General features: G+C 36.7%; 1 protein-coding gene across 7 annotated transcripts in view; it reads left to right on the forward strand.

Moving 5' to 3' along the window:
• Positions 1-12,046, forward strand: part of PALLD (palladin, cytoskeletal associated protein) — a 463,990-nt gene extending 451,944 nt beyond the window's left edge. For all 7 annotated transcript variants that reach the window (XM_074272636.1, XM_074272637.1, XM_074272638.1 and 4 more), the window contains 5 exons: positions 509-641; positions 4,649-4,856; positions 7,453-7,618; positions 8,152-8,285; positions 9,757-12,046. In XM_074272636.1, coding sequence (XP_074128737.1) covers positions 509-641; positions 4,649-4,856; positions 7,453-7,618; positions 8,152-8,285; positions 9,757-9,929 — 814 coding nt within the window. In that variant the 3' untranslated portion in view covers positions 9,930-12,046. The remainder of the gene's footprint in view (positions 1-508; positions 642-4,648; positions 4,857-7,452; positions 7,619-8,151; positions 8,286-9,756) is intronic.
• The last annotated feature ends 230 nt before the right edge of the window (positions 12,047-12,276 follow it).

A 12,276-nucleotide genomic window follows, 5' to 3' on the forward strand; every position in this document is an offset into this window, starting at 1 on the left:
ACACAGACAGAAACACAGGCAGTTCAGCTTTGAAAGCTATAGCTTGAATTTGTTATGTACTTAAAAAGAAAAGCATAACAGACCTGCAATTTCATGTATAATCTTTTTTTGTTCTATTATATATATATATATGTATATATATATATATATACACAGACATATGGCTTTTATTTGGTATTTGGTAAGTTCAAAATTAAAAAAAAATTTAAGAGCTTGGGCAAGTCAATTAATTTTTCTGAGCTTCACTTTATCTGCAAAAGGTGGTTGAACCAGCTCCTTTCTAAAGTCCTTTCCAGATGATTTTAAAGGCCTACTGCAATTCATATACTCTTAAGTACAAGATTTGTTCTTAAATGAAATACTAGTTTTAGTATTTTTTTTAATTCCCTTATTGGTTGCCCCCCCAAAAAAAAAATCGAAGAGATTAAAAAATTAGAGCAATGTATCAGGTTCATCTATTATGACAAAAACAAAAAATAGAATTAAAATTATGTACTCTGTTCCAAAGGCCCCGATCTAGATCACGAGACAGTGGAGATGAAAATGAACCAATTCAAGAACGATTTTTCAGACCTCACTTCTTGCAGGCGCCTGGAGACCTAACTGTTCAAGAAGGAAAACTTTGCCGAATGGATTGCAAGGTAATTTGCTAACTGATTGCTTCCTCTCTCACTTCATCTCAGTATCATTCTTTCGCACTTCTCTTTTGGAAAAGTTATATAAAATTTAATAATGGTGTATAATTTTTATTGACATTAATAAAATTAAACAATTTTATTAACAATTTAATTAACATTAAATTAATGTTTGTTAATTAAGGGAAGTTTCAAATAAGACTATTATACCCTGAAAATTTTGACAAGTTTTCTCATTCCTTCTTTGGTTATGCTTCATATTATTAGTAAGTATCTTCTCTACACATTCACTACAAATACATGGGTGGAGGTTCAAGTAGTAAATTTGGTTAATTTGATAAAATGCTAAGAAAATGCTCCCCTTTCCAGCCCCATCTTGTGTCCAAATTTTTTTCATTCTTATTTCTAAGGAGAGTATCTAAGATAAAAAAATGTCTAAGAGATATTTTCAGTATCCCATTGTTTTCTGCCCTAGTCAAAGTCTTTGACTTTAAATTTTCATTTCAAGTACTAAAGGACCAATTATTCATTTCTAAAATATTTTGGGCGCCCTCTGCTGGTCCTCTTCATTTTACAGAAAATAAATAACCTCTACTTAGCATATTTTTCCATGAAGGAGAAATGAGGTCTTTTTTTTGGAGGGGGGGCAGGGGAGAGGAATGAGAGATTTTATATATTTTATTATTTTGCTCTTGCACTGTACTTTGATCTAGGAAAGGATTTTCAAAACAAGTTATAGTTAAGATCTTTTAAAACACACATAAAAAAAATCAGTCTTATTTAAGATTCAATATATACAAATGTATTATTACTTTCTGTCCTCAGTTGAAACCCCCTAATTTCAGGAAAATGGCTGAGGAGATACACTTTCAAACAAAAAAAATAATTAGCAAAGTATCTTTGTTGATTTTCCTACTAGGACCTAAAATGGATAACTAACAATTTAGTGGAAAACTGAACTACATGACTACATGCTGTGGGATCTACTACAGGAAAAACGTCAGTTATACATTGTAGCTTCACACTAAGCTTTATTCCTTCAAAATATGCCAAAAACTTGAGCTTTTCACCCCTTGGGTGCATTCTTAGGACCTGACTCTCCTTGATTTGGTACTAAGCCCAAGAGAGTATAGTTTTTTCCTCTCCTTAATTCCAAGTGTATTTCCCCATTCCCACACATTTCTTGAGAACCCAAACTGTCCAAAATGACGTCCAAAAAGGTGACTTTTAACCCCTGAGATCATACAATGTTACTGTGCCTGTGGGGGGAAAGGGAAGGACAAAGAAATGGCTGAGGGGAGGAATGAAGGAGCATTTTTTACTTCACATGAGTAACTCTTCCCATTGGAATTGATCCAATATAGACTGGATGGTTAGAACAGGACAAAAACTCTGGGCGTTTCTTCTCACTTAGAAAAGGAACTTAACTTAGTGGGTTGGCCCTGTAGTGTGAGAAAAGTAGATCCAACCTGCTGTGACTGAAGTTCTCAAAGAAGCCTTGGGGCTTGCCTAAAGCATTTTCCCACCATTCCCACCTCCACACTGGCATCCCTGGGTGACAGTAATGTGGGACAGTGATACCACCAAAAATGAGGATAGAAAAGATGGGAAGGTGACCAAGGTGGGGGAAATGCTCCCCTCTCCAAATCTATATTCACAAGCTACTTTAGTGCCTAAATTTCTTGTTTATGCCCAGAGTTTTCATATTCATGCTGGCTATCTTCCTCTATGGCTCTGATCCCCATGAGAAATTTGACTTCTTACGATATTTGGAATATCATTTGATTTGATTTTTAAGCTACTCTTACAGAAGAGAAATCTTCCCTTTCATTCCGTTCCCCATATGTGAGAAGGAGACACCTTTAAAAATGATGAGGTCCATTCAAAGGATTTCAATTCAAAACACTGTAGGCAGAATCAAATGAATGACACGTAGCCAGAATGGAATTTGGAACTTCAGTGACAGATTTTGGCACAGTTGGGTCTTCAAAGAGACAATTGTTTTATAAACCAGCTGACATCTTTTTTGTCTGTGAATTTCCCATGAGAGGAGGGGGGTGGGTGGGAAGTACCCTTAAATGGTATTTTTCTCCCATTCTGAATCAAGGGCAAAACTAGAAAAAGCTGACAGATGGCAGCCATCCTCTGGCTTCACAGTGCATCATGTTATTAGCAATTAAATGGCTTTTATCTGATTTCTGGTCAACACAACTGTCAAGATTTTAAAATGTTAAGATGTTTCTATTGTGATTCTAATTTGTGGAGATTGCTTTCTGGTTAATCTCAAGTTGCTTTTGTTACCCAGTTTCCAGGGTTATTAAAATAATAATCCTTGGTACTGATTGAAATATTAAATAGTATCTCTTATAGCTTTGGCAGTTCCGTAGTGAAAGAAGTGATTATACTATGTGAGGGCTGAATGAGGTATTCATCATTATCATTGTTCTGCATCTTTCCAAAAACTTACCTGACATCATCTTAATAATCCTCACATTCTGGTGAGGTCATACAGCATTAAACTTTGTTTTTATCACCATTGCACTGAGGAAAATTACCTTTGCTAACAAGGAAGTCATAATATCATGAATGAAAGAATGAAAAAATATTTACCCAGCACTTACCATATGCCAGTTGCTGAACTAGGTATTAAAGCTACAAAAAGAAAAAAAAAAAAATCCCTGCCCTTAAGACGTTTACATTCTAATGTGGAAAGACAAACTATGTAGAGAGCAATAGTCAAAGAGACCAAGGAATTCATAGGAACATCAAGTGTTGTCAGAGCAAGTGATTTCCAGGAATAAGAATACTGAATTTATTGATATTATCAGAGCAAGAAGTAAAAAGCCAAGGGAATAAGTATGGTAAGCACAGTTGCATGCCATAAAGATGGCTGTGGAACAGCTTCAGGATCAGGCTAAAAATGGTGAAGGTGTTCCAGCAGAAGCCCAGGGCCCTAGAAAGAGACAGGTGCAGGATGTGATGAGCAGGGAACAGTTGCATGGGAGGAGGGGGTCTTGGTTGAGCTAGAAATGGCAGAAGTTCACCATTTAGAAATCTAGAAGTCTAGGGCAGGATATAGTGGATCCCAGATCAAGATAATAGAAACTTAAGGGTTGGAAGGGACCTTAAAGGTCTCTTGAATCATAAGATCACATGTTTAGAGCAGGATCTTTAGAGGAAATAAATATTATCATAGAATTTAGAACTGGAGGGGAATCTTAGAAAACACCCATTCCAACCTCTTAATTTTACTGATGGTCTGTAGCTCAGAGAGATTGAGTGATTTGCCTAAAATTACACAGATTACAAATGCAGAGCTGTGATGTGGGACTCGGGTTCCCTTAATTCTAAATTTCAGAGTTCATTTCACCAAATCCTATCAGAAGCATTAATGCTATCACTGAGGCTCTCCAGGGAAAGAAACAGACATATCACAAGGAAGCTAATTCTATTACTCAGGGGCTTGAATTAGGAGAAAATTTTTTCTTTCATTGGACCAAAATCTGCCTCTGTGACTTCCACCCCGCTGGTCCTAGTTCTGTCTTCTGAGCAATATAGAAAAACTAATCTCTTTTCCAAATAACAAGTGCATATTGCTTCAAATATTTGAAGATAATATCTGCTTAAAATTTTCTTTTCTCCAAGCTAGCCAGACCTATTTTTGCCACCCATTTCTCCATTAGATTGTGAGTTTGAGGGCAGGGATTGTTTTTTGCTTTCTTTATATGTCTAATTCTTTATACAGTGTTCAGTGCTTTAATAAATGGGTATTAACCAACTGACTCACCTTTCCAAAGCTGTCATTCATTCTATGAATCTTTGGTGATGTATCTAATTGCCAAAAAGAAAAAAAATTTATCCCACACAAGGAAAACTTCTTAATCTAAAAGTCTAAGGGATCTTTGGAGGCCATCTCCAATTTCTCAACCCTCTTCTTTTACTAATTTGGAACCGTATCAAGGTACTGTTTGTTCAAAGCATTTTGACTTTCCATTCATTACTTTCTAATTAAGGTCAGTGGATTACCAACCCCAGATCTGAGTTGGCAACTGGATGGAAAACCTATTCGCCCTGACAGTGCTCACAAGATGTTGGTGCGCGAGAATGGTGTGCACTCCTTGATCATCGAGCCTGTCACATCCAGAGATGCTGGCATCTACACATGTGTAGCCACCAACCGAGCTGGACAGAACTCATTTAGCCTGGAACTCATCGTTGCTGGTAATTATTTTGCAACACCTTCCTGTCTCTCTGTCTCATTATAATATTATCTCTTCTGTGTGTTTTGCCATTCCACATATATTTCTAATCATTATTCCAAATATATTTCCATTCTCTCTATATATATATATGTTTCTAATCACTATTTCATATATATTTCCATTCCATATATTTATAATCGCTATTTTATGTACTGTCAAAATGCCACCAGTCGAGTACAGGTACCAGACAAACAAATACTTGTACCCCCCAATAGTCAGCCAGCGCTTTTATATATTCTCTTTTCTCTTTTCCTAACTACTTCCCACCAACCTAACCAAGGGAGAAAGAATTCTAGCCAGTTCATTCATCTTTCTGTGAATAAGATTGTTCTCTACCAGGAGAGAGTGAAAGAATGACAGCTACAACTTCCAGAGAGCTGTCATAGTTTTGTGTCTGCCTGTGTCTAGCCATTACCCCCTCCTTTACACAAGGGGATGCCTTGAGTGAATGAGTAGCATTTAATAGAGCTGACTACCTTACCTCCAAATTCAAATTAATCTCAAGTTTGCTGTGTTACTTTCTATTCCTATTGTAATGTGCCTCTTTTTTCCCCAGTCACACTTCTCCTGCATGAAATTCCTTACTCCATTTCTCACATATTTTACTGGTTTCTCCTTGGAACATGATGCATCTCATTATCAGTAGGCTGTCTGTCCACTAGGTGGTGACCTATTTGGCCAAAGCAATGAATTTACTTATAATATGGTAGACAAAATAGAGGAGGGTGGTGTTTCAGAATTTTATTTTTTGCTAACTTTGAAGTGCTGTATAAATGGAAGACACTTATTATTGTTGTTGCTACTAAGATGAAAAATATTCATTAATATCGATCTCTAAGGGAGAATTTCATGGGCTAAATCCTAATATGAATATTGATTTTTTTTCCTTTCCCCCCAAAATAAAGTAATTCAATAAACATTTGTTAATGCATTAATAAAATCTGTTTATTAATGCTTATTTTATGCACCTATTTATGTGCATAACACAACATTACTCACTAGGAATCCAAAGGCAAATAAAGTAGTACTTACCCTTTGAAGTACACATTCTATTGAAAACCAAAAAATCATATGGAGTTAGCTTAGGCCCTGACCAAGAATTATCATACTATATAGGACATAGGAAGAGACCTATGGAAAAAACTTATCCCTGCTATGATTCTTCACAAGTATTCTTCCACTAACCATATAGCAGTCTTTGTTCTTGTTAAGTATGCATTTGGCTCATTCTGATTCTCTTATACTGGGACCACGGGATTTACATCAAATGTATTGACTTTCTCAAGATATTTTAGTCACAATTTGTGAATTTTTTGAGCTATCTTTTCCAACCCAGGACATAGAAATGGCAAATATACTTCTGTATCCCACTCACTCCATTGTCCTTCCCTCTTCACATCCTCTCTCTCTCTTAAAAAAAAAGATAAAACCCAGTCAAATTCAGCCTAATTCAAATTATAATTCTCCAAAAGATTTAGAGAATTTTGAATCTAGTGGAGATACCCTGTTGCCTAGTCTTTTTTGTTTTGTCTTGTTTTGTTCGTCGCTCCATTTTGGTTGAATGACCACTAGAGGGTGATATGGACATGCATACATTGAAAAATTGTTTGATGCTCAAGGAAGACATTAGGCCTTATTTTTATGTATCACTCCCACTACTGAACAGCAAGCAATAAAGCATTAACACTAGAAACATCACTGTGTATTTCTTTCTTCAGAGATAAGAGAAATAAAGCTGTTTGTTTGTTTTTTCCTAGACTTCAAAAGGAACCAAAAACTGGTCAAACTAAGAGATTTATATATAGGACAAAAGTACCTGTATATTCCCTTAGATCAGGAGGTGATTATAAATACTGTGCTCTCATAAATCTGAGATTTTGCCAACATGAGCTCTCTTCCAGGATATATACAGCAAAGCATCCATACCTGCCCAGTTCCTCCCAAAAATCCACTAGTAATTCAAAGCGGCAACCATATTTAATTGCACATACTCTATTTTTCACATTTCGCTTTAAATCCTAGAATTGAAATAGTCTGGAACCGAATAGTCTTGCTTTGTAAAGTTAATGTACAAATCTTTCAAGGGCTGCTCAATAAGCATCAGATGATTAGGGAAAATTAATTGAAATAAATTTGACTTCAGTTAAAGTGATGGCTTTGGGAAAATATTGCCATGGTTTTCCACTAGGTGGCAGTAGCTGGCAGAAGCAGTGAATTCCTAGCAAAAGGAATTAAAGCTAACCCAGATGCTTAGGGTTGGGGCTAGGAGACTCATATAGCCGCCTGACAGAGCCATTGAATGGAGCAGATGGTCAGTGGACTGTGTGGGCTGAGTGGTCTGAATTCACTGCTGAAATAAATGAGCAGAACGGAGGATGGGCATGGGTTTGGTTAGTGAAAGAATGATCTGCAGATTAGAACCAAGGGAAGAGCAACAATGGAAAATTAAAAGATGTTCTCAGACTAAGTTTTTAAAGCCCTTCTCAGTCCTCCACAGTGTGGCCCCGGGAGTGCAGAATAAATCCTGCTAAAGGGCTCTTTTCATGTTTTCCTAGCTAAGGAAGCACACCAAGCCCCTGCGTTTCTTGAGAAGCTGCAGAACACAGGAGTTGCTGATGGGTACCCAGTGCGACTGGAATGCCGTGTTTCTGGAGTTCCTCCACCTCAGATATTCTGGAAGAAAGAAAATGAGTCGCTCACTTATAGCACTGACCGCGTGAGGTTGGACTGAATATATGATTCTGTCAAGTTTGAATCAAAAACTAGGCTTTTCTTATTTTGTAACAAAACAATAGTATAATCAGTCTAAACTGAAGTATTTCTAGTTAAGAGGCACAAAGCTTTGGGTGAGCTGTTACCAATGATCTGAGGGGGAAAAAAAAGCAAGTTTTGCTCAATCTAACAGTAATATTTAAAAAAAAAAACATCCTTTAAATTTTTCTTAGTATTTTACAAGATGAATCCATTTGTTTTAATAGGCAGTCAGGAGAAATGTCTAGTGGTGTTTTTGTTTTTTTCCTAAGCCAAAAACTCAGCTAGAAATTAAGTACACAGATTTATTCCACCCCTTGACGTCTGCTCTTATATCCCATTAACATTAATGGGGCTTGCCTGCCTCTCCAGAATAAGTAGACCCCATTATCTACGACTTGAAAAATTCTGCTTCTAATGATCTAATTAAAAATAATGCTGCATGTCCAAAGCCACTTTTAAAATTTTATTTAGAGCCCTAATGACCTTCTCCTTCTCACCAGCATGCACCAGGATAATCACGGCTACATCTGCCTGCTCATTCAAGGAGCTACAAAAGAGGATGCTGGATGGTATACTGTGTCGGCAAAAAATGAAGCTGGGATTGTGTCATGCACTGCAAGACTGGATGTTTATAGTGAGTTTATCTTTTGTATTCATCCTATCCTGAAAATTAAGATAGCTCAATGTGGCATCAATCCACTTGGAGGCATCCCGATCAATTTCTATGAAAGTAATCCATTGACAGAAAGGTTTATATTGCTCTCTTTCTTTCTATTTGTAGTTTCTCGACACTAATAGTGACCCACATCAGGAGAACAAATACACTGTCAAAGTATAAGTCAAGAGCTTTGAAATGTTAAAAGCAAAATATGCATGCTAATATTTCTTTCTTTGCATAGTTAGCTATATAACTGGCTTTTTTACTTAAGCATCTGTAGTAGTAGGCAAAGGCATGTTTACATTCATTTTAAAGATGTTTTTGTTGCTACTGGGCTCTCAGCAAATGACAATCTTTAATGTCTCCTTGTGTCATAATTCTATTATAATCTTAAAGTGCACTCTAGAAATGAACACTAATGAGCCAAGAATGCATATGCTCTGTTGTAGCTTATTGCTTTCTTAGCCAGAGTATCTTAATATAGCTTCAGCAGCAGATTTTTACCAGCATTTGTATGTGTGTCTGTGTCTGTGTATATGTGCGTGTTTGGTATGCAGCTGTACACATGCATTAAGTGTACCATTGCTTTGTTTTAAGTAGGGGATATTTGTGTAAGTATGTCAATAATGTTCCTTAGGCCAGGCAAAGTATTTCTATAAAATTGTTGGACCAACACAATATGGTCATGAGCCTTTATGTACATATATGTATGTTATATGTTGTGAGTGATTATGTATATACAACCACTAGAAAAATGAAACTTGTTTTATTTCAGTTTGTCAACTTCATTTAGATTAAAAACAGTTTTATGGAAATCCCTCCTGGGAAGATTCATTCAAACTGATCTCCCACCCAATCTCTTTTCATAGATTGGAGTTTTTAACATCCACTTAGAGTACCTAACAGCATCCATGATGATGGATAGCAGAAATAGGTTTGGATTGGGGAGGGGAGATCAAGACCACATTTTAACTTCACAATAATGCTTTACAAAGCTTAGAACAACCCTATGAGATCTAGACTTTGAGAGGGAGAAGGAAATGAGATGGAAATTTTTATTTTTTTATTTTTGGTGGGGGATGAGTAGAGCAATGTTGCTTAAAGAATATTTCAGAAGATTCTCCTTGGAAAACTTTCCTTTGGAGAAAAGATAAATTTTATATATTCTGGCTGTGATGACCATAGTATCCTAGAGAAAGAAGCAAAATGTAGGTGAAGTAAATAAATAAAATAATAAATAAAGATTAGGTTGAGGATCAGTGAGGGGGTAGAGAGCAGAAAACAGAATGGCCACTCAATCTCATTTGGTTGGTTGAGTTGGTGCATCCTCTGCTTTCCAAATGGAATGCATGTTGGTGTTTATTTGAGCAAGAACTTTTGAATTTACTTCCATCAACCGAGAATCTATCCTTTGCTTAAGCCCTGACTCTTCTCTGTCTTTCTGTAGCCCAGTGGCACCAGCAGCCCCAGAGCACCAAGCCAAAAAAAGTGCGGCCCTCAGCCAGTCGTTACGCAGCACTTTCAGACCAAGGACTGGACATCAAAGCAGCATTTCAGCCTGAAGCCAACCCGTCTCATCTGACCTTGAATTCAGGCTTGGTAGAGAGCGATGATCTGTAGATCCTGTGTTATTTCCAAAGCAGAAACACTGAAAGCCATTGCCTTGACCAACCATATTCCTTTGTCACTTTATGTAAAAGGCAGACACACACCTTTGACTACATACAAGAGATAAAGAACACCATCACCATACTTTTCTAATTTACTATTATGCCCAATGGAGAGTATTAGTAGCTGGTATTCATAGAAATGTTCACTTTGCACCAAAAATTCACATTCATCCAATTTTTAAATTTTGAAAACTGCTATGAGTATTTGTCAGAAATGCCAAAGCATTAAAGGAAATCAATTGAGCAAAAGCAAACATGGTTTATGTGCATCACCAAGTGCCTTTCACACAAAACAAGCTCGCTAGTGCTCCTCGGCACAGTGTGAAATGCTTAATCGGAGGCAGTTGGACTACAAGTCAAAACTAAAATATGATGCTAAAGTGGCAATGCATCGAGACAGCTACAGTGAAGAAGTGCAATATGTTAGAATCCAAAAGGACAAATATATCCAAGTAAACTTTGCCTTCTCTGCAAATTGCTTCCTATTATATCATAGAGAAAGAACTACTTGCCTTAAATGTTCATTGATAGCAACACCTTAGTTCTTTTCTTCCTATGTGTGTAGTATTTTTTCTCTTCCCGTCCCCTTCCCTGTCCGCCCCCCCCCCCCTTCTTCCCCCCTGCTGGAAGCTTATTTACAATCCATATGAAAAAGCTAATTTAAGTATCAATAATTTAATGTATTTTGAATAAGAGCTGAAGTGTATAGTACAGTCTGTTCCATGGAAGGAATCCAAACGCCCCCATGACAACCACGGCATATTGTTCTAGGAGAATGGATAGGAGAAGAATGGATAGGAGAAGAGAAAGGAGGTAGCGGAATACAGGAAAATGCTGCCAGTGTGATTATACTGCCTTCGTTTAACTGAACTGGAAGGAACAGGGAAATGGTAAAGACCAGGTCTTTCTTTGTTGTTGAATGAATCTCAAATCTAGTTAAAAAAACAAAACCTACTGCCATTCATAAAACTAGGATGCTGCAGTCAGCTAGAAGTCTAGAGTATGTGTAAGGAGGGAATTTCCATGTATGTGGCATCTCTGCTGTGTCTGAGACTGGAGCAGTATAGAGGCAAGTTGAAATGGACTGAGTCTGTGAGACTAATGTAAATGGCAAGTAAGCACCTGTGGGAGCTGGTTTCATGGCTACGTGAAGGAAATAAATTAGCTTGGAAAGAGGCAAAAACAGACTTGTGCCATAATGTATTTTACTTCATGGTACATATATGGTCATGGCAAATGGTAAATATCAATTTACTTTTCTGCTGCGCTATAATCCAGTGACCCTCCTCTAAGAAGGGACAATGTTACATGAAATACATGAAGATGTCAGATTAAAGGCTGCTTTCCAAGTGCAAGGTGATTCGATATCAAACTGGACTGGGCAGATTCTGACCAGACTTGGAGGTCTTATTTTAGAACCAAGCCATTTTAATAAGGGGAAAATAATTAGGCTGAACGAGAAAACATGAGGTTTTGATGGTACTTTGCTATGAAAGGAAAACACTGTATTCCTTATACGAAGCACATATATCTTTCATTATTTATAATAAAAATGTTGAAATCTATCTCAGCTCAGTTATTCAAGTCAATACTTAGTTTGTTTGTTTTGTTGTTTTTTTAAAGAATTTTATAATTGTGTACCACCCCATGTATTTTGCATTACAGCTACACATGTATTGCTTTGTACCTCTTTATAAAAACACCAACCAGGTTTTAAGTGATTGATGAACTTTCGCACATAGGGTAGCTGTTGTTGTCTGCGGAGTGATATCAGTTTTCTGACCACGCTCATACACATGGCTAATATGAATTTAAGATGCAGTACACGGTCTGTCCTGGAACTATTCTACCTATACTTTAGAAATGTCATATATCACTTGCCAAATTTTTCTGAATGTGACTTGCTAACTTACTGGTTTTTAGCTTCACTAGCATTATTTTGCCACCTTTTATTTGTATTTATAAAGAAACAATGTACTAGCATACTACTTTGGATTGTCGTGTTGATATCATGTGGTTTTAACATCAATAAATATTTAACAAATAAGACAATTGTCATTTTCTGAAGCAAGGTATTCGGTGTTTTTCTTAATTCAAAAGTGCAAGTTATTCTATAAAAATGTAATCAAAAGTACATTCATTCTAACACTATTATCTAAAGGAATAATTGTGCAAACATTCTACAGATAGTGCAAAGCTGGAGGAGGGGGCTGAATTGGGGAAGGATTCTTACTAAGTGACAAAATCACAAACCAACAAGATCTTACTACTTTAAAATCATAGGCCAAAATTAAGAT

Source organism: Sminthopsis crassicaudata, chromosome 6 (assembly GCF_048593235.1).
Source record: "Sminthopsis crassicaudata isolate SCR6 chromosome 6, ASM4859323v1, whole genome shotgun sequence".
NCBI classification, from domain to species: domain Eukaryota; kingdom Metazoa; phylum Chordata; class Mammalia; order Dasyuromorphia; family Dasyuridae; genus Sminthopsis; species Sminthopsis crassicaudata.